The sequence below is a fragment of the Antrostomus carolinensis genome, unplaced genomic scaffold (genome assembly GCF_000700745.2).
Source record: "Antrostomus carolinensis isolate BGI_N321 unplaced genomic scaffold, ASM70074v2 scaffold9110, whole genome shotgun sequence".
Lineage (NCBI taxonomy): Eukaryota > Metazoa > Chordata > Aves > Caprimulgiformes > Caprimulgidae > Antrostomus > Antrostomus carolinensis.
Window position 1 is genome coordinate 14,375 of NW_010286405.1, and position 25,386 is coordinate 39,760.

At 41.7% G+C, this 25,386-nt stretch overlaps 1 protein-coding gene across 1 annotated transcript; it reads right to left on the bottom strand.

Annotated features, from left to right (window-relative positions):
- On the bottom strand, positions 1–25,216 carry UBTD2 (ubiquitin domain containing 2). Its single transcript, XM_010167962.1, has 2 exons — positions 24,986–25,216; positions 1–697 (listed from the first exon to the last, which is right to left on the bottom strand). Exons 1-2 carry the CDS (start codon positions 25,158–25,160, stop codon positions 300–302), a joined length of 573 nt encoding a protein of 190 aa, XP_010166264.1. The 5' UTR covers positions 25,161–25,216; the 3' UTR covers positions 1–299.
- Positions 25,217–25,386: the final 170 nt, after the last annotated feature.

Sequence of the window (25,386 nt, forward strand, 5' to 3'; positions counted from 1 at the left end):
ATCATTACATATTTGTATTGTTTAAGTGAACGACAATCTCTTCCCTCCCTCCTCCCTTCCCACTCCTTTGCCCTTGCCCTGTGCTGCTTGCTGTTGTGTTAAATATGAGATCAGGCAAACCCCAAAGGCCAGTTTACATTTTTGTGTTTTGTTTTTGCAGATCTCCATCACAGATGGAATTTTTGCTGGTCATTTCTTGGAACCAATCCATTAGCAGGACAAACTGAAGTAAGAGAGGGCAGTGAAAACAAACCCCATGACAGAGACGAAGGAAAGAAGAATCAATAAACAAGCAGAAATCAGTTTTCCACCGGGGTGGGATTTGCTAAGGGCTGGCTCACGATGACTTGCACCACGTAGTCCTTTGGGATTTTCAGCTCCTCCAGTTTCATTTTGTCTGCCAGCGGCCTGCCTGAGAAGAACCAGCGCTGGCTGCCTGGCTCCACTCCCTCTACCGCGTGCAGCCGCCTCTTCATGTGGTACACCGTGTCCATGCTGCGGACCATGAGTTTGAGGTCTTTGCCTGTGGACAGGCGCAAACGAAGCTGGCATTCGTGCCCTGAATTGGGTGGGGGATCAGGAATATCCAGAGTCTCCAGGTCGCCCTTCTCCTCTATCATGTTGATAGGCGGGGCGAGGCAGTAGACGGGGAGCTGGTACCGGTTGCCCAGTTCATCGTAACACTCTGTAAGAGCACCTTTAGGAGATAAGAGGGAAAAAAATTAATATGAATGCATTTCACATTTAACACTGAAGCAGGCATGCTCAGAGGCACTGACCCTGCTGTTAAACCATTTGAGCAATGAGGTATGAATTCAGGCTTTAAGAGATTCATTTAAAAAAAATCTGAAGTTTTCGTTAAAAATTGCTTCACCTCATTTTCATAAGGAAACTTGGGGTTGACTTAAAAGCACACCCTAAAAGTCAAATGCACCCCTCCTTCCAGATAAACCAGGATAAACTTCAAAAGCAGCAGGAAGGAAGAGGAGGGATGAGGGAGGATGATGTTCTCCCCATGTGTTGTTTTAAAGAGGAGTATTTCACCAGCAGCACAGCCCGAGGTTCAGGGCACACGTGCACCCAGAAAACGCTACTTGGATGAATTACACGATTCTGAACCTGACCTCCAAAAAGGCAAAATGGCAAAGACCAAAAGACAAGAGACCACTGTGAAAGGAAGATTTTTTGACTTCTCAAACATTTAAAAATTGCTGAAATGGTTTCGTATAGGACTCGTGTTTTAGTGAGCACTGCCAGAACAAACAAACACGACCACCCAAGTCAGACAACTCTGCGGCTCTGCTGGAGCACTGACACCCAGCACATACAGATGCTGAGCAAATGTAAAGTAATTCCCATATTCAAAGCCCTGAAGTTTCAGGAGTGATTTTTACTTCCCCAGACTCTTGAGAGGCTCCCCAGGATAACCGGTGTGTTTGTGTTCAGGATGACCGGGCAGTGGTGTGCTGCCTTGCATACAGCATTGCTTCTTACTGACACAGTTCAACGGGTGCAGAACAGCTCCAGAACTATAACACTTACTGAACTAACAAATACAAACTGACTTTTTCTCAGCATAAGACACAATGTATAAAGATATTTCAAGAAATACCTTGGAAAAATGGCAGCACATTTTTCATAATGTGTTAAGAGTTAAAAGCAAGAGAAGGCGGGAAGCAGAGCCCTGCTGCATACAGCGCACGTCACTGCTTGTGGCGAGCCAGGAAAATGAAATGCAGAGGAAGCTGCATCCTAAATCACAGCAGAAATCCCTTCCCAGTGTGGTTAAAAAATCCCAGATATTAACACTCAAAGCAAATGCTTCTCCCATGTCTTGCATTTACCTGCTCTAACAGATTTCCACATTTTTGCCCCTAGAGGGGGCACATTCACTTGCAAAATTATCCGTCCTTTTGTAGTTGGAAATGTCTGAAGAGGAGCCAAGTCCTTGAGCTACAGAATATTTAAAAAACCCTTTGACTCGGCAGTTCTGCGCACAACACCCAACTGCTCCTTGTTAGAAACTAAGGGTGGGTTTGTTGGAGTTTTTTTTCATGCTGGCAGTGAGTTCTTTGCTGTCTGATCAGCAAAATTACTGCAATATAGAATTATAACTTGGGGGTACACTGTGTCATTCAGCCCACAGTGACAGCAGCATCTTGTGCTAGAAATTTTCTTTCTTTTATACAGAAATCCTCTTTTTTTTTAAGGATAATTTGTGTTGATGAAAACAGACAGAGGAAATCTTTGCCTAAAAGATCAATGTTTTAGGTGCAACTGCTTTTGGAGGCTTTTCTGTTTGCATAGGTAGCATCGAGGCTGCTATGCCCTGAGATTTTTTGAGAACACAAAAGAAAAGGAAATACAGAAAAAATATAGTTATACCACTCATTGCTGTCTTGTATCATTTCTGAATCTCAGAGCAAAGCAGCTTTTATCAAAATTGTATTGGATACATGCCTTTCATGGTACTTTGTGATCTACAGACTAAGGTCTGAAGTTCCCATACTTCAGTTTTGGTTTACAGTGTTCATTTCATTCCATATGCCTGATCAATTTAGTAAATGTCATAGTACTAAATTCTGGATCACAGATCACAGAAGCAAACAGATGTAGTTTGCTGATAAAAAAAAGAAAGAAAATTCCAAACTTCAATAGCTTTTAAATTTAGCCAGAGCTGCTAAACTTGTATCTTTTTTTAAAAGTAATGTATCTTAGAAAGAATGTTCCTACTTTAGAACACGATACCAAAGAGTTAATTTTAAATACAATGGGGTAAGCTCACTAAGGAATTTCTTCAACATTTGAAGCTGAACTAACATCAAGGTTAAAACACATGCTATAAACAGTGGATTGCTTAATTGTAATCAGATAAGCAATATTAAAAAAATCCTCTGAAACAGCAGCTAACTTGGAGGTCTATCTTTAAAAAACAACAAAAAAAGAGACACAGTAGAGGAAAACTCTTGCCAATAAAAACTCACAGTCCCATCTCAGGCATAAACCTCACCAGTAATCCCATTCTTCCACTTGCACTGGTAAACACACCCTTTCTCAACTCAGCTCCTACTACCTACCACTCAATGGCTTTCAGGACTGGATATATTGATTAAAGCACAGAAGATGACTATTTCTGCGAGCAGAAGACACTTTATGACTGCACCACCTTCTTATCGGCACACTGTGCCTGCTGAAGGCCAAGCTGGAGCTCCAGGAGCAGGTCAGAAGTTGGTACTCATCTCCAAATAGACATGGAGCAGTGCACACACAGCCCAGTCCTCTTCAGTCAGCTAATTCCAAACTTTCAGTTAAGTGATCTCTGGAGAAGGTCAGGCTCTGCTAGAACCTTGAAGATGTCAAAAATGGCAACAAACTCAAAGGTAGAGCGTGAAGGGGTGTCATGGTCAGGTTGTTTGGAGTTCAGAAGCGCAACGATGGCTGAATGTGCTAACCAAAGGCGCAGTAAGTGCAGAGCTATTTTAAGCGATTGCAGGCAAATGCAAGTTATCGGAGAGGAAGAGAGAAAGTGGCTGAACTACCCGCAGCGAGTCCTATCTCACCAGCCAGATGGCAGCTCTTCACCGAGGCGTTTGCAGCTGCATCGCTTAGGCAGCGCAAAGCATGCAGGAAATTAAACATCCAAACTACAACACCCTTCATAATTTTGCTGTTATAATTCAATCCCATGTTTCTGACCTTTCCTGCAAGACGCATCAACTTGGGCCGCAAAAGTTATTCAGTAAGAAGGAGCACTAAAAGAACGTCAAGCTTTTATGAGAAATCACAGAGTAAAAAGAAAAATTTTTTTTTCTCTTTTTTTTTAGGTTTCTCCATTACCTAGGCAACAAGGTCTGCACCAGCCAGTTGTGGCATAGGAAGGATGCAGCTTCTTGTAAACCAGAGACAGAAAATGCAATGCACAGAGTTTTTACAGTCCAGGCTGGCAGCCCTGTGCCCTCTCCTGCCAGCATCGCACTCCACCAGCGGCAGGGTGCTCAGAGCCGCCAGGCCAGCCCTCCCACAGCCCCCTTAGACAGGTTCCTCCTTCCCTGTTTCGCCTTCCTTCCACAGACCCTGCAGCTGGATGTTGCATCAGGCAGCCAGACCAGGGTCAGGTGCCAAAGCCTAGAGGGCGAGTTGTTAATTTGGATTTTCACTTCTGGATTGTACAAAGAAACCAAGTAAGAGGGGAAGAAAGCAGTGGAGAGGATGGGTGGCAGGCAGACAGGCCCAGGTGGAGGATTCTGTACTGGACATGAAAGACCAAGATGTTATAGAAAGATCTTACAACAATATTAAGGAGAGGACAAATTAAGCTCATCAATACACTTCATATACTTGAGCATTCCTTGTGTATTTAAATACTGCTCTACATGTTAACATGACTTTAATAAACTCGGACACAAAACATCACAGTAGCAACATGAAGAACTGCCTTTGAGGAAAGACAATGACAGAACCAACCAATAAAATGACCCAACCAAAAAGCCAACCCACCCACTCAAACTCTAATCCTCCCTAACTTTCTGTCGTTCAGAATTAAGACGCCATGGCACACGCAAAGGAGTGCTCTGAGGATCTCACTGACCAAGTCATTATTCTGAAAATTTCACAATTAAGGACTTACACTGTCAAACAAGCTCTAGAGTCACTCAGTACCAATGCTGCATCACAGTTACAGAGTGAACTTTAGGCTTGATTCAAGTCAGACAGAAGATACAATGCTAGAACCACAGTGGTTGGGATTATTTTAATATTCCAAAAGTAATATCGACTTGGAGACTGGGGAATTATGGAGTGAACTGCAAGGCAGAACTTCCTGTTGGTTGTTATCCAGGTAGGAGACAGCTTGAGAGTTTCAGGCGGAAAAATAAGCAGATGTGATCATCATCAAGCATATGGAATTGGAACATTTTGAAATGAATTGCCTGCAGGACATAAAACTTTGTTTTACTGCGATTGTAAGGATGGAGATATTTCTCAGGCCTAGTAAGGGAAAACACTAAGAAGAACTGGTTGAGATACTGCTTCCATCCCTAAACAGTTCAGAGCATAGACTTACTGTCCCATGCATGAAAGCACCAGGAATTTAAGAGACCTAAATGACATAAAGGTAAACTTTTGCAAAAGTTATTGAAATCAAGCATATATGACCACACTCATCCAAAACTATAAACATTTTTAATGCACTTTAATGGCATTTTTCAGTTCTTCAAAGCTGCATGCATTCTCTCTTCAGAAGCAGCAGCAAATTTCTTGTTGTCTGTTCATGATGTGACATCTATTTCTTTGATATTTTGAGCAGTTTTGAGGACAATTGCTTAGAAACACCCTAAACTTAAAAAACGAGCAGACTTTCTTCTCTTCTTCCCTTCCCCCAGACAGACTTGCTGCAGTAAGAGAAATTAAGACAACACAAAACAAAATCTAGCATTGCAGTGAGACTAGCTAATTTAAGGAGCTTAAGTGTCTGTGTGTAACACGTTTGCTCAAGGAACAGCTGGTTCATTTGTTTTTCTTACTGAAAAGCTCTATTCCAAATCCAAGCTGAGCCTGGATTGCTGAATAAATTGGCAACAGTAGAGCTTTCACCTGTAAACTATTGGTTTGAATCCAATATAGGTCACTAATGCCTGAAACTCATTATGAGCATCAGAAAATAAGTGGGTCTTCTTCTGGGCCCTACAGTACAGCAATTCCTAGAGAGCAACAACCGAGGCAGAAAAACTGAACTATCTCTTAATCTTTGTAAGTCGTTGATTCCAGGTCACGGCTGGGAAACACAGGATCTTATGAGAAAAATAAGAAGTGTACTGACGTCAACAGCATGCAAGAGTGGTGAAGGGTGACTTTGTTCAGGACATGAACAAGATTGAGACTAACAAGTAAAAACATGCAGTGCTTTGTTCCAGCTCACCTACAACCACCACAAACTGGGAGGAGTTAATAGAGAAAAAAAAAAAAGCTCTTTCACATTAAACTCTGTATAATTTAATAATGACTGAAATGGCTCAATGCTGCAGTTAACAACTGTAGCTCTCCTGTTTTCTGGAGGGCAACGCATGGGAGTACTTGTGCAAGACAGTGCCTTGCACCACATATGGAGAACAATAAAGCAGCTATAATCATTAATGGTGTGGATGAAACACTTGATAATAAGCCACGTATCTAAGCTCCATCCCATGCTTCTTCCACACTAAACTTCCATGGGCTAAGAAAATTTTAACTACCACAAAGCTACCATGCAAAGCCTCTATACAGGTGCGAAATTGTCTCATAATCACAACTGCTTACACAACATGGCTCTGCTCCCATCCTCAGCCTCCCTTTATAATGAAGAACTTAAGTCCAGCTCCTTAAAGAATGGGTTTTGTAGATAATAAGTGTTAAGCATTTAATAATTCTCATTTCGATTTAACTGAAAAACAGCTCTTTCATTATGGGAACATTATCGGTCTGGCTCAGTTCCACAAAGGAGAACAACTCCCCAAGCCAGCAGGAGATGCCAGTGCTTCAGGAGCTGCTTGATGAGCGGGGACCAGCTCACTCCTGCTTGCAGCAACTGGCACAAGACCGACTGGAATTGTGCTTGGTGCATTACAACAAGGGGAAGGAGGAGAAAATTAAGATACTCTGCTACTGCCTTTGTAATCCTCCCACCCCGTTCTTTGGCAGGAGAACTAGCTTGTAGCTGGTTCACTGAATCAGCTATTGCACTGCTCATGCTCATCTCCTCACTTGGATGTTCTTCAGAAAACCCAGCTCACCCAGCCTCCAAGATTGCTGATAAAATAACATATATTCATCTGTTTGAAAAGGCAATAACCTGAGACTTTGTCTGCAGTAGAGAGCTGGACTACACAGACTCTTGAGGTCCCTTCCAACCTGAATGATCCTAACTAGCTGCTTTTGCTGTAATAATACTTTAAAGAGAAAACCTCAGTCAAAACACCTAGCCAAAGATCCTCCATGTGTATCTAAGTCATCTCACTTCAAACTAAGCACACCTCAGTCTAGCATGAGGCAGGTTTGGGAACCAAGCTGTCAGTCTCATAAGTAAACCATTCTTAAAACCAGTTTTGCAACTCACACCTGCATGCTGGTACAGGGGAGGAAAACCCAAACCACTGTCACCAAGTCGGTGGCGCCTGGTACCTACAGAAGCCAGAGGCAGCAGCACTGCAGGGAGCGAAACTTGCACTCAAAGGCGGCATTCTCTGAGCACCACCTGCCAAAGCAACTGAGATGCATCAGAGCAGCAAAGCAAGACAAAGGGTTTGTGCAGCTCCTTCTCAGTAACCTGCTGGTGAAGAGGGACATGCCATCATCACCCAGCCTGAGGTGCTGTAACACAAAGCCAGTCTGCCTGCACGCCATTGCTACCCATGTTTGTCAGAAACCTTCTGGTTTGGGTTGCATTTTGGGGAAGGGGCAGGGAAGTAGCAGGGGGTGTTTGTTTTGGGAAAAGGCTGGTGCAGATATGCAAGGTGCATCACTGGGCACACTGATACTCTCCCTTTATCACAGCAGAGCACCAGCATCAGTTAATTCATTAGCACTAATTAACTAGGCTGAAGGTGAAAGACAAGTAAGATTAACACAGTCTTCTGAAAGACAGAAATTTCTGCGCTAGATAAGCAAGCCACTCTTCTTCAAATTTTAGCTGCAGCTGGTAGGTGTGCTTCCCTTACCATCCCACTGTCCCAGAGAGGGGAGAGCAGGGAAGGGAGAGGAGAGAGAATAGCTGCCATGGGAGGAGAGATGAATGGGGATGAAGAATGATTTGCTAAGACCAACATTTATGGGAAAGGGGGACTCCATCAAAATTCCTCTTAAAAATCCTCACTTGAAAAATGCCAACAACAGTAGTGGCAATCCTGTAAGAAGAACTGGGATCTGCAGCCCCACTGTGCCTGTCTGCCAGAGAAAGAGAAGCCAGAAAAGAGGGGACCTACGGCAGAAAGCTCAAAACTCGTCAGCAGTGTAACTTACAGAACAGAGCTAATTATTCCTTAATACAGTTCTACTAGAGCACAAATACCTACAGTCTATGCACTTCATTGTCTTTTCATCTCCTCTTGTCCTGGCAGACAACTAAGACACCCATCAGGCTGGTACACACCTGTAATCCACACCATGGCTGAGGACTGCCAGTTACTAGAGTAGGACGATGAATAACAACCATGCATGACACAATGCAAGATGGTGAATTTTAACCACAACCATGGGTTCAGAGGCTGGTTAACCAGTCACCCAGCCATGGCATCCTTGATGACAAGTTCCCCATCCCTTTCCTCGCAGGCTTTTGCTGGGAAACAAACTCTAGAACACATCAATTCACTGGTGAGTCATTCTTTACCCAAATCAAGTTGGACAGAGAAAGTTAATTATGTATTAATGCTCGGTAGTTGTCGCGTTAGCAATACCATATGTAGTGCCACTTCTGTATCACTCTGTGAAACTTGGATCAAATATTGCAAGAAGGTAACAGCTTCCAAGAAACATTACATCAGGGTTCAAAGTCAACAAGTCTTTTTAGTAACGAAGTATTCATGTACTATTCTGCTTTGCATGTCATTAAAATAGATGCCTGTCTAGACAGGCTTCTTAGATTTTTTTTTTTTTTTTTAAATCTGGTTCATAAAAGAGGTTCTCTGTATACCCTCTTCATTTACATTTGCTGTTCTCCATTATCCATCTTCTTAAAGGGGGTGGGAGTATTTGGAGAAAAAAAGAAAGCGTAGTTTCACGATCACTTGAGCATGCATCATATCCCTCCATGGACAGCTAACGTGGCAGCATTTGAAGTGACCAGCTCACCTGTTCAGTGTGAGGACACACAGAACCTGAACTGAGATTTACAGAAGTTGTCATTGCTTTTGTCACCACTGAATTTTTAACTAGGCTGTTGTTCCTGCAAACCAAGAGCAAATACCTAGCACTCAGCATCCAAAACCCTATGACTAACGTGGCTACAACGGCAAACCGAACGGGAGGTTAACAACAGCATTTTATAAAACTGGGAGAGAATTTTCTTCTTCTTGCCAACCACAAAGACTTCACCAGTTTTTGCTTTCTTTGGAGGTCTACAAAGCTTTTCCTCTGCTCTCCTAAAACAGACTTGTAGAAGTCCCCTTCTAATGCAGAAGTCATGGATATTTGACTAAGATGTTGCAGAAAGGCCACCAGAAAGGCTCTTGAGGTACAAACGCTATATGCTTTCACAAAATAGGAGAAGAGAAGATGCCATTCGGACTGCAGAAGTTCTGTTAACCCTAAACTAGATCTCGACATTTATGAAAGGACTCCATCATCCTATGAAAAGCAACATGCTTTGTGAGCACTGTTTTTGGTGTGCAGAGAAAAAAGGCTTTGTTCATTACAATAGGACTTTTTGCATAATAACTTTCCTTATATGACAAAATACTTTGCTATTTCCAGTTACTTCTCGAAGACAAGGTAACTGCTATGCTATTTGCATTTTACTTTAAGAGGATTTTCTTTTAGCTAAGATCAGCAGGATACTAGTGATCCACACTGCAGACCACTACATCATCTGACAAATATGCCAGAGCCTGCTGCACTCCCTTCTGAATAAAACAAAAGGCAAAGACAACTCTACCTTTTCTTAAGACTAATCTCATTAAGAACAATCCACTTGTCCTTAACTGCTTGTTCTACCTTGGACTGATTTTTGTAGCTGCCTCAAAAAAAATTTAAAGAAGTCCTTTTGCTTCTCAGGTGGAGAAGGCACAGTCTGACCACGCTAAGAAGTCCTGCCCTACACAGGGAGGTTCAATTAGCAACTAGTGACTGCAACAACTCCAGCTGCTCCACCTCCATTGCATGGCCAGTACCAGTTCCCTTAACCTTGGAGCAATCCCCTGCCCATCACAATGCCCACTCTGGGCAGCAAAATTATATTTGCGACTTAGTTTAATCTGAGCTCGAAATGGAATGGATGGAAATTTGGCTTAAGATAGCACTTACAGCTTCAGCTAACAGAGCCACAGAGACAACCCCTTAGACCGAACAGAAAAGCAAATATTGGCTTTTAGGGAGCACAGAGAAGTCCCAAATCAGTTTGCAAGGAGAAAAGGATGTAGAAGCCTACTTTCTAAGACTAAACAACAACTCTCCCCTCGACCTACCTATATGCAACAGGGGACAGAAAGAACAGAATGACCTAGACAAAAGTTTGCCCTGTACCATTTTTTCTTGTTGCTCTCAAATCTGCCTGTATCCCTGTGATGACATTCAAAGACCTGTTAATGAGCCTGGAAGTCATTCATTGGCATGCTCAGTCTTCAAGGATAACCAGCAAAAATGTTAAAGACTCCAGCGAGGTCAAGCAAACTGACACAACTGCACATTAGTACCTACATCCCAGAATAAAACACAACACAAGGCTGTTTAACTAGGTGGGGATGGAGGGGATTAAAGAAGGTTAATGAAAGCAACAGAAGGCTGCAGCATTGCTTTATCCCATATAATGTGCTCTTCACCTCCAAGATGTTTTTCCTTCAGTTACCCTACTTACAATAAAAAAGAAAAAAATGAATTGATTAAGCATAAACGTAGAAGATTGCATGTTAGTCAGAGCAGCGTCATGCCCTAAACATGCACCTAGCAGAGGCTTTGGGGATGTATCTGCACAGACCCTGGGAGCCCAGACAGGTTAAAAACTCAAGGCCTTGCTGCCGCTATGACCTTCTACAAAAATCTTGCTTGGTCGCTACAGAACAAATAAAAGCAGCTCTGAGATTTAGTTATTTCTGTATAATAACCAATAGTGGAAGCATGCATGAAAACACATCCTTTGTTTGGTTGCAAGTTTTCTTTGCAATAAGGCTATGAAACAAAGGCTATCACTTGTGCTCGAGCCATGCTAGGTTCTGTATTAAGCTCAGAAATTTATCAGCAAAAAAGCAAAGCCTGTTCCACTTCTCAGTGATAACTGTCAGCAAAAAGCAACTACCAGCTCTAGGTCTGAACAAACTCAGCCTCTTCCAAGTTATGACTTAGAAGGCCTCACCGGTTTAACCTTTCCAAGTCATACTATCACAATGCAGCCTAACACTAAGGAAAAAACCTAAATTTCTCAGGAATTAGTGTTTTTCCCGTTATTGGCAAAGCTGGATTTCACCAGATGAAGCTGGTATCTATCCCATGCTTTTGTTGTGCTCCAATACACCCGGGCCAGCCTGCTAAAGCTGTTAAAGTGCTAAAGACATTCAGGAGCTTTCTCCTCCATTTCCAAAGGCAAATCTGTTCTGAAACGCACTCTCTGAAGCCCTGTAATGACCTGAAGTTACCATTCCAAGGTATTTATTGAAGGAGGTTGTGGAAGATTTAAAAGCACTAAAATACCTCCTTTTGGCTCACTACCAGGCTAGTGAGTACTGCCTGGGCTCTCTAACACACCCCAGGTAGGACTCTCCTCAGTCACTACCTGGCCCTAAAGAGCTGTGTTAAGGAGAAGCCTTCCCCTGCGACTCAGACACTTCTGACCATAACTCTCTTGCCTCAGTCTTGGAGAAAAGATATCATCTTCCTATTACTTAAATACCTGAAGCCAAAGCAGAGGAAGATGACAAATGTCATGGCCACTGTCAACTGGAGATCATGGAGGAGGAGCAGAGTGCATCCAGGGGCAAGGAGCAAGCGAGACACCCAAGGTCTGGCTTGAGCTCCTCCTTTACCAAACTGAGGCACTTTGAAAAGTATGAATTCCTTCAGGAACATCAATTTTCAGGCAAAACGCTCTATTCCAATTACAGAAGCAAGCAATACCACCTCTGAAGATCACCTTTTCACACAGAAGGCACCATCTAGAGAGCTCTCATTGGCTTACACCGAAATTTTCAATGAGGAATATGTTTGAAACACTGCATATTTCTTTTTCTCATTTCACTAGCAGACAGCAAGGCAGATGAAGCAGATACCCACCGCTGTAAGCAGTCAATGATGGAGTAAATGCCCACACCTGTGGAGTATCTAATAAACGAGACATCACGTCCTGACCACTATTAGATATCAGAGGAATATTATTCACTTAAACCAGACATACTCCTGTCTGGAACATCTGCAACATGCAGATCAACAAGCAGTCTGCAGCTTCTTATAAGAAGAATTTGAGACATTCCTTCATCATGAGTGGGGCTTATTTTGAGCATTTAATGACCACCATGTAGAGTTACTCTTGGTTGTTGTTTTTTGTTTGGTTGTTGTTGTTGTCTCCCCCCCCCCCACCCCAAACCTTTAAAGGAGTTAGCTGCACTTTCCTGGTCACACATTGATGGTGAAATAAAATGCAGTTCTGAAGACAGTGTTGTACAGTCATCCTCACCATAGCAGAAAAAGCAAATTGAAACCAAAGACAGGAAACAGACGGGCATATGCTACCAGGAAAAGAGACTTGAGAAGAGTCCAAATAATTATGTTGACAAAGCTCCTCAAAATACCTTTCAGAGAACAACAGTAGAAGTTAAAAATATTTAAGGAAAACAACTGTAGGATGTAGCTATAAGTGGGTTTTTATTTGAAGAGTTGATAGTTTCTAACCTGCACTTAGATATATAAATATTTCAGCCAGCCACAACTGCTTTACATCCTGATGATTTGATTCAGTGCTCCATTTGAAGAAAACATAGAAATTCAGCATCCCTCAGAAAGGAAGTTGTGTATCTATTTTAAAAAATATTAATCACAGCAGAAATGATGGAAAGCATCATCTTAATTGTAGCTCTGGACTTAATAGGCTTTTGAGAAAAAAGACTGTTTCAAGGTTAGAAGGAGGTCTGGTGAAGCACAACAGCGTAAGATGTCCTTCACTAGCATCAAAACACTTCTCCAGCGATGGCAGAAAGGGCTTGTGCCATTCCTATGGAAAACAGCTGCTGCAGAATCACACACGTTCCAATGCCACAAGCACTAATACAGGCTACGGTAAGGAAAATAAAGCAATTCCCAAAGAGGGATGGGCTTTCTCACTGTCTTCCTGCAGTAGCCCTTTGCTTTAAAGAAGAACAACGTGCATTTTACATCGTGAATACATGTACCCAGTGTCTGGGTACTGCCCCAAGCATGTTAGCTTTAAGTGAACGGGAGGAAAGAGTAAGAGATCCCACATAATGATCTGGGATTTTGAAAAGGATGGAAAACAAAGTTAAAATAACAGAAAGCGGTGCACCATTAGAATAAAAGCACCTCCAGTAGTGATATGCTAACCCAATTACAATTATTACCTTTAATTCCCTCATTGATTAGCTATTGTCATTTCCCCTCAATTCTCTACTCACTAATCTCCATGCTCAGCTTTCCACCGCACGCTATGCACAGTGGTTGCAATGCAGAAAGAACACGAATATTGGCCAAACATTAGCCTGGCTGTTATTTGCTTCCTTGAGAACAAGAGAAACACCAACACCGGAGCACCATGTGGCAGGCACTGCAGACACAGCCTTCTCACATGGAATTTGCCAATTACAAAAGAATTTATTTGTATTCCTCTAATTTTCAGTCAGGGGATCTCTTGAATAGCTCAGTTTTACAAGAAGTATGTCTCTAATGAAAAATACCACACAAAACACACGGTTTTAATTCAGCCACAAGCTGCCTAGTGATGGATGATACTCCAAACATCTCCTCAAGCATCTCTACCTCTCACCTCTAACACATCCCAGTGGAGCACAGTCCTCCCAGGGCACAGGGGCTACACCTCAGCGCTCTTCAGAAACTTGAAGTCACACCAGCTCAGGAGATGGAAATGAAGAACCCATTTAACAGTGCTGTTAGGAATCACTTTATTATGCGATAGACGATGGTTCCTCTGCAGTACACTGCATTTTAAAATTGCTGCTGGTTTATATCTTTCTTTTTCTGAAGTACCTGCAAGTAAAGACCCTTTGTAAATGATCCCACCACTCCTGAGGCTGTGGATGCACGGATGTGTTCCTGAGCAGCAAAACCATCCCAGCAGTTACCCGACTCCCAGCTCCTGCTCTTTCCTGCTGCTGCAATACCCATCAAATCACCCTGCTATAGGGGCTTGCACTTGTCTTACAAACTGGATGAGGGAATTGATGAATGTCAAAAGCAACCCAATGTTGTGGCAAAAAACATTTTAAACCCAAAGACCCTGCTCGGCATCCTGCAGCCCCGGAGATGTGCGGGGGAACAAGCAGGTTGTGTGAAAGGAAGCAGGCAACCTGCTCAGTCTTGCTCCACAACTTGGTGTTCAGGGTCCACAGCCCTGGTCAGTATTGGGAAACCAACTCTATCACTGCTCTCTCAAACTGAGAATACTCATTCTGCTTTCTTCCATGCTGCCTCTGACACCTGATAGAAATGGTGAACACACCTACAGACCCCACCAAAGTCCTTAGCTCTCAGTACTTCCCCTGCTCGGATGCACAGTCTCCCCTCCAAAGTGTCAACAGCTCTAAAGCAGGGTACCCAGCAAAGCAGCAGCCCCATCCTGCTGTACAGCACTGGTTCCTCTTCTTGCATCCCTCCTCTGACTAAAGCAAAAACAATCCAAGGAATTATATCAAATGAAATAAACCAGCAACTGATAGTTTTGCTATTTAGGAAAACAATCTTTTACACCACTTCACATGAAAACAAGGGTTTCTCTTCTTGGGTTTATTTTTGTGCTTTATAGGCACCTTCACACTAACACTCGGCTTTGCATGGGTTCTTTCAGAGTAAAAACTGGAGCAAAGACAGGAGAAAACACCACTGAAGAGCAAAATTAACTGGCTGTGAGACTCCAGGTCAACACAGGATGGGGTTACCTGCCTTAACTCCTGCCTCTCTTCCCTAGAAGGCTTTCAAAAGAGAAATGGGGAAAGTACTCAAGAGCATAAGCATTCGCAACTCCCCTTAAATATAAAAATAAAATCAAAGGTTTCTCCAAAGCTTTCAACTGCCATCTCTGAAGTGGTTACTATGATAGGTGTTTCTACTGCACTATAGTCTATAAATTAATGCTGCAAACTTGCCCTTTTTCAGTGTGAAGGTAAACAAATGGATTGCCTTAAGCACCCAAGAACTGAGATAACATGCTGTATTTTCAGCCAGGAAAAGCTGTTTTCTCACTTATATTTATAAATTGAATATCTCCTCCTTGGAGTTCCAGTTTAAAAAGAAAAATACAGCAAAAGCTGCCAATTGTGCAACACTCATAAGATGAGGCTTTATAGACTTGACAGTGCTGTTAAACCAAAGAACAACAGAAAGTGGTAAAAGAGAATGTGAAACAAGGCTTTAGAAAAAGATTTACATGTTTTGCAGTTTGCATCTACGTTTTGAATCCTCAATAAAACAGGACAATAAAAATTGAAATAATTGGTGTAACAATTGACTTCCATAATTTCACATGGATCAAAAGCTAAAATGAAACAAGTCTCTTCATTTTACCAGACAACTTGCTAGACCCTGTAAGTATCTGGCCAGTCTTCAACTGTGAAAACTACAGAGCTAAGGGACCTTTCTTGATTTGAGTGTAACATTTAAAAGGACTTTGCTCATGCAGCAGAGCAGCAGTGCAACTGCCCTTCCCCAGCACTGCGAGCATGAGTGTCTCCTGGAAAAAGGCTTTTCCCAAGAGCAATAAGCCATCCTTCCAGGTGTGCTGCCTCAACGATGGACAGAGAAAATGCTGAGAAGCTTGGAGGCAAGAGACAGCAGAGGAAGAGAAGCTGCCGTCCTACCAGCTGCCTCCCAGCAGCCACCAGCAAGCAGGTTGAAGCAGGTTGAATTCGGTGTCCGAGCAGGGGGCACATAGCCTGGAGGCCATTGGTTGAAGATCCCTAATTAGATAAAGTCTCCTAACGAACTGAAACAGCCAGAGCATTTCAGAGATTTCTCATCAGCAGGAGGTACTTTCTGTGGACAGAGAAGGCAGAAGAAACATGCACAAAGCTGCTCCATGAAATGGATTTTGAAGATGAGTTGGTTTCCCCCACCATTTTGCTGGAGCTCAGAGTAAGATGCCCATCCAGCAGTTGAACAATAACACGATTTCTTTTCACACTTGTCGCATTCTTGCGCCACGTCTGTGCTTCAGGGTATTGTGATGATGAGACTGCAACAACCGGAGCAGCCAAAACTTGAGAGGCACCAATGAAACTGGGACTGCAGTTCTCACCTGGGCAAACAACCCTTTTCCAGAGCACCTATCGGTGCTGTGCACACATGGAGGCGGGAAGATAATAAAGAGACTAGGTGCAACCTTGTAAAAGCTAGACTCCATGTGTTCACTAACCATTTCAGCAAAGATAAACCTAAGGAGAGAATTTGACATCAACAACTTAAAAACAGACACTGATACGTAGAAGAAAAACCAAAATACAAGCACTCTCCTAATGCACACTCATGTCCTCAGCACTAACAGCAACTAGCCTGGTTCCTTGCAAGACACTAGTAAGTTTTGGTTTGTAATTCCTTACCTTTGTTATTTTTTTAACTTAAGTAAAAACAAAACAGAAAAACCTTCTCTCAAACTAAGAACTTTTTTCTGCTGAGCAGAGCTTAGCAGAAAACAAAACCAAGAAAACCCCCAAAAACTAGTAGCTTCAACTGTAAGTTTTATGATATTCACTACAGAAAGATTTTAGAGTTTCCTTAACTTTTGCAGCCTGCGTGCTCATCTCAGGACTACTGCTGATCATATTGACAGATACACTTTGATAGTCAGACCTCCCAAAGCTTTCATAACTGCTGAAATCTAAAATTAGACAGCCACAGTCACCAAAATACCATTCACTGTCTTTTTAAAGAGACATTAGAAAAACCTGACAGAGCATTCTGCATCCACATAGAAAAACACATTGCTCAACGTTTCATGTGTGTAAACAATGTAATACATCACAGAAAAAGTATTCATCAAGGACAATTAAAAAGTCTCTGCAAACAAATGAGCTCCTGAGAAAGCAACTTCTGCAGCCTTAACCCCCTAGCAAAGGCTAAGCAATGGGTACAGCAGCTTGCAATCAAGGGTGAGAGAAAAACACAAGGATCTTGTGGCTTAACGGGCAGCAGTTTACAGAAGCAGATTAAATTTAAATGCTAAAGATGCCATGGTAGAATTTACTGTACAGATTCTCTCAACCACAAATTCATCAATACAACAGTTGAGTTCAATATAGCCATCACACAAAAAGCACTGCAAAAATTACAGAGTTCCACTTCTGGAGCTACTTATTTTAAGGGAGACATGCATTAAATGGTCAGTGTTAAACATCCACTATGTAATTTTGTTGCAGATATTTCAGAATTATTCTACAAATTTAAAGACTAACTCCTGAGAGTCTGTCAACTACCTTCCACTGCTTCCTTACCCATCTATGTCTGACAGCTGCCTTCTAGCAATTACTGTTTTGGGAGCCTGGAAAATCAGTATGAGACAGATACACAGAGCCCGTTGCAGAAAGCTCACTTACAGCAGCATCCCACCACTGGCATTCACATACAGCACTCCTTGGATGTTAACAAAGATCAGGCACATGACACAAGGAGCCTTAACATTCCCAAAGGAGCAGGGTTTGGCAGATATTCCCTTTTAATAGGTAAGAAAACCACAGCAGATGTATTTTCTAAAAGGTGACGCACAAAGTCTGAAACAGAATAAAATTAATACCTAACTATTTGAATTAGAGACCATGCTTCAACTTGACTTCGAAAAAGTAAGTCTGATTTCACTCCTGGATGGCATAAAGAAACCCTCTTCTGGTACAGGATCTGGCTTTAATACAAATGAGTTTATATGCCTGTGATATATAATTACTTTTTATTAAATTAATACAAAGTGGCACAGCCACTAACAGCTGATACAGCCTTAAAAGGACTGCTGGCACTTGGGTGCTAACTTTCCCTCTTTGGGACAGAGAATTGTCTGGTTCCTTTTCAATAAAAGCACTGAATGTTATTTTCATCCTTAGTTACTGTTTCTACAAAAATAAGCTACTGTGATTACTGCTCCCTTCCCTAACTCCAAGTCATCCACAACCTCGGGCAGTTTTGTTGTGCAAAGGAGGGTCTTCTCTCCCCTTATAAGCAAGGATGAGGCTGGTTGGGATGACTAACTTCCATCAGTGGCATATACTGCTCAGCTTTCCCATCATTATTGTGTCCCTAAGCCCTGCAAGGAAGAAGGAAATGGTATTTTTGCTTATGGCTTGCCTCCACTACCAGTACAGACTGTGTTGTCCATCCAGTCTCCAGCACTAGGGACAACTGCTTCAGGCAAATCTTGTATTTCTTGCACCAGCATGATCTTGCTATGTAAAATTTATATAAAACTATTGCAGAAGAGAAGTTAGAGCAAGCCAAGACCTGTAAGCCTGAGATTTCCCCAAATGTTCGAATAATCTCAGGAAGGATAGAAACAAGGTAATAGCACCCACTAAACAAAATTCATAAAACACCACCCTAGTAAAGGTAACATATGAACAGTCCATCAGTGCCAGGCAGCAATAAAGCACACTGATGCCCACCATCAATAACCCGTGTGCCCATCCAACGCTTCTGAGCACAGGCACAGCTTTTGTTTCCAAAAAAGCTTCTTTGAGACCAATGAGAGAAGGTGAAATACAGGCTGCAGCAGGGAGCAGAAGTCTTCCAACACTCCCAGTGACTTACCTAAGCAGTATAAAAACCCGCTCAGGACTTCTTGCACAATGAATATGCAATCAGCACTAAAAGCAACACTGACATCCTGCCAAATGCACCCGCGCTATGGGCTGCTTTCCCATTTACCCCAAATCACACTGTTCCATCAGCTTCAGCTATTGCCCTCGCTCCCCTTCCCCTTGCATTCCCAAGCTTGAGCAACAGCGTGAAATCCTTCATTTACAAACAAAAATGTGTTCTTCAACATAATAGAGAGCAACTTTCTTTATCAAGTACAACCAGTAAGTGCTCAAACAGTAGTTGCTAAGTACTAAATAATAATAATAAAAAAATCACAACCTGCTCAGTACAGAGCACATCCACCCTGATGGTCTATTGAGACACAGCGCAGCACTGGGATGCAGCTGAGCGCTGAAGGACAGCAGGTACGTGATGTAACGTGTCCTTTCAGACAGCAGTCTCCAAAACCCCTGAGCACACAAAGGGGAGGCAGCGCACAGAGGGATGCAGGACTGCAGGCACAGCCATTAAAACCTGCTCTTTAGTGCCAGGAACCATCAGGCCCAAAGGCAGCAAATATCACAGGATGATGCATAGTTACATCTTAATAGGGAAAAAAAAGAGTTTTGCTGGAGTTAAGAAATTGTGTTTGGACTGGGGTGAGGTAAAGAGTGGAGGTGAAGCATGCTTTCCTCTATACCACTGCTGTTGACTTAGGGGGGGTTTTGTGGGTTTTTTTAATGGTTTTCTGTTGAATATTTCACCCAAAGGGTGAAATATTTCTGTTTAATATTTCACCCAAAGGGGAAGAAAATGCTCTATTCACAGCAATAACATTTCAATAATTTCACCTACTTTTCCCCAGTATTTAAGTTAAACACTCACATCCTCACTTTTCATGGTCTCAAGTGTTACACACAGTAAATGTGACAGTTCTGCTTGCACACAAAGAGCCAGCATTGCAAGACTGCTCATGGAAAAAGCATGCTGCGAGCTACAGGAGCTGTATTTTAAGGCACAGAGAAGTTGACTGCTCCTGAGCACAAAGCCACTGGGCTTAACAGAGAGGCCCTTTTATCGTTCAAATAGTTTTAAAGGAGTTGAATTCAATATAGCGGTAGCTATGCTACAGTGGATTAAGTGTCCATCCTGAAATTTAGAAACTCCACTTAACCCCAGACAGATTCCAATTAATATTAACTACTATCAGGACAAGTTCATCTCAACACTAACATTTGATGCAGTCTCTAATGAAATACTACACACTCCAACATTTCCTTTTTGATAGCTGAGAAATATGTGAAAGTGTTCTTCATTAAATTTAAATGGACTTATTAATAAAATATTGAGGATGTGCTACTTTAAGACATCAGAAAAAAGAAGTATAAATTGGTGATAACATTATTTCTATTTTTAAATACATCCCACAGAGGCACTCAAGATAGATGAGAAGTGCTAAGCCCATCCCACAAGCTTATTTATTTATTTAATACTTCTTACATGCTATTTTTAACTGCAGAAGACGGCAAAAGGCATCCATAAGAAAAATTATATCAGTTAGAGTTTTCCTCACACAGGTTAGACAAGTGAGATATCTGGCTGAACACAGTGTTAAGAAGAGATGGGGTTTTTTTCCCCATTTTCCTATAGGTTTCTGGAATAAAAAAACCCAACTTTATTTTTGCAGCATCAGCTAGGCCAGAATTCATACCTGCAAACAAACCTCTGTCAGTCCTTACTCACTCCCCAGCCCCCTCTTCCCACTTCTCCACTTCCCACAAGGTTTAATTTTGTAAGTAATACACAGTTTGACTGCACACGCAACATGCTTACCACTCAGGGACAGTTAAAATGGAGATATACAGGTTTGGTTTTTTTTAAGCCTCAGTTATGCACATAGAAAAGAAATGAGAGGAAATGCCATAGTCTCATAGTATTGCATCATTTTGCAGAAGAGCTATTCCTTCGTGAGAGGAAAAAAACAACAGTTAGGAAATTTCAATTTTTTCAGTACAGTTAAAGAAATTTATCTTAAGTTTATGTTGGTAATGCATTTTTCCTTAGGAATCAAGTTCATGGGCAAGCTAAGAAATCAAAGGGAGAATGTTCCAGCCTTGTATTTGTGGTGGGGTGTTGTCAGACAAGTTTTTACATACAAAAATGCCAGAGCTGCATTGTCAAATTATTTACTTGCTTGGGGGGAGATGGGGGGGAGGGACGGGACATTGACTTGATTTCTACCTGTCATCTTCCTAACTGCTCACTTTCTCTGCAGAAATACAGCCTCAGCAGAAATACTGCCTTTTCCTCCCATTTGAAGAAACAAAGCCTGAACTCCAAGGAGGCACTCTGGCACGCCCTAGCAGTTTCTACCAGCGTCGCTGACGGACAAGAAGACAAAATTGCACGTAGGCATTTAGGTGTTATTTCAGGAGGCTCTGCAAGCATTCTGAGTCTCCTCCTAACTCAGTCACAGAAGACAACCTGAACTGGCTGTGTGTTTGATTTGCTGCCTGATCAGGTAAACAGTGGCAAACAATCAAAAGGCTATAAAAGATGAATTTGAGAGGTGACACAGGTCCCCTGCCATGCTCCAGATCCTCGTGTAGAGCTCAGGTCAGGGTGGGAGGACAGACCACCCTGCACAGGACAGGGTGCTGCAGGCACCAGGATGAGCTCTGCTCAGCAGCTACACGTACACAAGGAGAGCCAGACAGTGGTGTACCAGGTAAGCTCAGGACTGGATAGTTAATGCATATGCAGCAGCCTGATTTCTTAACAGCTATTTTCCCTTCTCTTTAAATTTTGCACAAAGTGAGGGTTTGGTTTTTTGGTTTTTTGTTTGTTTGTTTGTGTTTTTTTAAACAAAAACACAGAGGGTTTTGGTGTCACTCAGAACAAGGACAGTTTATTTGTTCTACCTACCTGGAGATAAGCTCAGTTGGCTGATAACAGGCATTATTGAGTCCATAAATGGAAGGCTTTTATTCATAATCTATTCATACATGGCACTAACAATGCCTGATGACTAAGAAATACTTGAATTTCTAAAAGAAGTAGCTTTCTCTGTAGTGGAAAGGTCACATTGCCCAGAGAACTATGCAAGCAGCTGATGCACAAGACAAATACCACCAGCAGAAAGTTGGATAAAAAGCAAGTAATGCAATTTTGTGGGTACAAAAATCACTACTAGACTCAAGATCCTGGATAAATATTCCAAATATTCTCTGTATTTGGAATCCAGTCTCAGGCCAAGCCTAGCTTGGGCAACAGAGCCTCTGATACAAGTTTGATTCCTGACTTATTTCTGAAATATTCTGAATATTCTGCACGTGGGCCTTAAAAAGCAGTCTACAGTCTCACAGCAGTAGGCAGGACCCCAAGCAAATTGTCTGCTGAAAAGCCAAATTTAAGAGTTCACATACTTCTATCCCCTTAAGTATTACATTCAATGACATTAAAAGAGCTAATTTCCAGGGCACGGCATCCATCCTACATTCCTGACTGCCCAAAGAGAAGAAATGTGAGTTATCTGCTCAGTTTCAGATTTTTGCTTGCAACCAGAATCTGCTGAGACTTAAAAGCCTTTAACTCTGAATAAGCTTAATAAGCAGTTACTCAAGAAACAAAGAAATGTTATTTTCAAAATCTGGGAGAGGTGGAACTATACATCACCTATCCTCTCTTCTTGTAAGCGAGGAGCACGGACACACAAGTGACTCCATCTCAGAACTCAAAGACACACTTCTTCCAGGCAGACTTAAAAACTTTCCCACTTGAATAAAATCCTCCTCTTCAATTACAAGTTGTTATGCTACTCTAATGAGAGGAAGCAGAGACCTAACATGTCAAATGGCTTCTTTGCATGACTTGATGTCGTAAATTTAACATTTTCCCTGGAAGTGCTGTTCATATGTACACTTGTGCAGCATTTAAACTGAATACATAATCTAATGCTGTCAAAATAGCTCATTACTGGGGTCTCATTAAATTCCATAACCACATTATACAACTAATATCCCTCTCACTGCAAAAGCATGATTCAAATTTTCATTTACGAAAAGGATTATGTTTCTATTAGTCTTCTGTGTATGGTCATAAGCAAACTCAGACCCTCACTGTGGAGACTGAATTTTCACAGACTAAGAGATAATTAATTCTTCAGGCTAAGCTACAGTCTGATCTGGAGAGCAATTCACATAAGCAGTTAAAGACCACAGTAGAAGGTAATCTATATTTTGTTAAACCTGCCCCATATACAACATTGAGCTTTCTTGACCTCTACTTTTTTTATTCTAGCAACTAAGCAAAACAATGCAGCAACTAACTTAGGTCTGCAAATACTCAGTCTCTGAGATATTAATTATTTCCATTTATCTGAATGGTGACTTAAAATTATCAATAACTTCAACTATCTATTTTGCCAGACTCCTCTCATCTATACAATTTTCTCTGGCTCACAAGCTGCCTAAACAACCAGTTTCTTCAGGGACATTTTCAGCAATGTAGATGTTTCGGAAGGACAAAAATCCAGCAACATTATAAATTTAAAAAGAGAATATTCTATTGTTTTCTGGACACAGAATAAATACAATATGCTATTTAAAATACAGTACTGGTATATATAATATCAAAAAGCCTGGTAGTTAATTTTGGATTTCCAGATTCTGATCATTTTTATGAACTAGTGCAAGGGAAGAAATACGGTATGGCACACATAGGCAGAAAGAGGTCTTCTGATACCAGTTCTATGCTAGACAACTTGACTCCCTCCTCTCTCTTTTGAAAACCACATTAGCAGGGAAATTATTTTTCTCTCTCCAATGGATTTGGCCTAGAATGTACATAGATCTGTCAGAGATCTCCTTGGCATTGGCAGGCTCTGGAAATAATCAATAAATTTCTCTTTAAAACTACAGCTACTACGGAAACCATTTTCTGTAGGTGTAACCACCCTTGACAAAAACTCCTTCATTATCAGTCAAACCAGCAAAACGCAAACCTCCTTGAAAACAACCAACTGTCGGGAGGACCTCAATTGACTGTCCATGAATTATGGAAAAGCCAGGTTGCATTGCAGCACTGAAAGTTTCCACCTCTCAGTGATGTTTCAAAGATCCTGACTGCTCAACAGGAGTGGGGAAAACAACACGTTAAGCCACAACTACTAGTAACGTTTCACACTTTAGTATGGGAAAAGACAGATAGATCCCGAGCTCCACCCCTTCCAAACTAAATACATGATCAGCTGTGACTTCTTCAGGAAACTGAGGTCCTAAACACTGTCAATAAAAGAAAAGAAAAAAAAGGCAACATGAGTAGTGACTCTCATGAAGACTAGTTACTGCAGAAAGCAAGGTACATGATCTTCCAAACCATCATTTTTATCTTCCCAGGAGACCCTAGTCAGCACATATATAACGTCTTTTATACGTGTCAGGAGAAAGTTCATTATTTAGTGCAAGCCTCTTCAAGCCCCTTCTGGAAGAGAGGGCACCAGGCAGAGCCTAACCACAACATGTGTCTGCTCCAGTTTAGTGTGTTTTGTTATGGATTGGTGGGTGATTCATTTTGGGGTTTCTTTTGGTGAGAGTTGGGGTTTTTTGTTGCAGTTTTCATTTGTTTGTTTCTAATTCTGTCCCTGTTTTTTCAGGTTACTGAAGCTACAAAGCCATTCAATTATTTATTTTTTTTTTTAAATAGAGAACTTGAACTGTATTTCTATTGGGAATAAAGAATAAGTGATTAATTTCAGAAGGGTGAAGTGAGGGAGAACAGAGCTTGAAAAAACATAATTCAGAACAACAGAGTGAAGGGGAAAGCACCTGAAATAAGTGCTTACAAGTTTATCTCATACCAGATCTTATGGCAGACTGCCAGCACCAAGTTTTTAGGAAACTTTTTCATCCTCTTCAGAAAATAAACTTTAAAAAGCTCCAACAATTCAAGTGCCAAAGAAACCCCTAGCACCGGGGAGGGGGGAATTCTACTCCTTTACAAAGGGAGACTGGAAAAAACTTAAGAAAATTGTGTCTTTGAGCATACAGATGTTTCAAGAGATTACAAAAAGTCACAAGTGTTGCCTACAGAGATCAGACTGTTAAACTGTGCATTACACCATGTACCAGATCATACATTCAAATTTAGGTAACAAAGGTAAGTTTTCTCAGTCCTTCTACACAGGAACATGATTTTGCTTTGAAATATTAAACAGGAAGATGTGCACACTGAAATACAGGTATTTTAAGCTACTGCATACACGTCTGCACTGATTTCTAAGTTAAAACCACATTTGCCTTAACCTACTGTTACACTTCTCCCAGGCCACATCCACTGTAGATGAACCTACCATGTGGTAGTGTTATGTTTGCACCATCAATGATTGCTTGTGCCAGTTCGTGATCGTTGCTCTCAAAAGCATGTGCAGCAGCCTTGAGGGCATCCCAAATCTCCTTGCGACCTTCGAAAGCTGGTGCTGTGTCCCAAAACTCGTCTCTCTTACTGCGCAACTGTCCGTCTGTCATGGGGTAATCACTCTTCCATTTCGGTTTCTCTTTTTTCAAGGGCTGGTTACGACCAAGAGCAACTGTGGAGGAGAAAGAGGAAGGGAAATTAAAAAAATACAGCAGCACAAAATAACTCAAGTCCCCATTGGTTATTCTGTTTAGGATCTACAAAGCTGAAGTTTACTTTTGGGCAATCCTGATCCTTTTTTCCCCCCCATCTCCTTCAAGGCACAGCCTCCCATAG

Bases quoted from the DNA above. Each gene is read 5' to 3' on its own strand.
- UBTD2 (XM_010167962.1), bottom strand. From the start codon at position 25,160: ATGACAGACGGACAGTTGCGCAGTAAGAGAGACGAGTTTTGGGACACA. The intron at 698-24,985 runs GTAGGTTCATCT...TATCTCCTAAAG, and splicing joins AAACATAACACTACCACATG to GTGCTCTTACAGAGTGTTAC.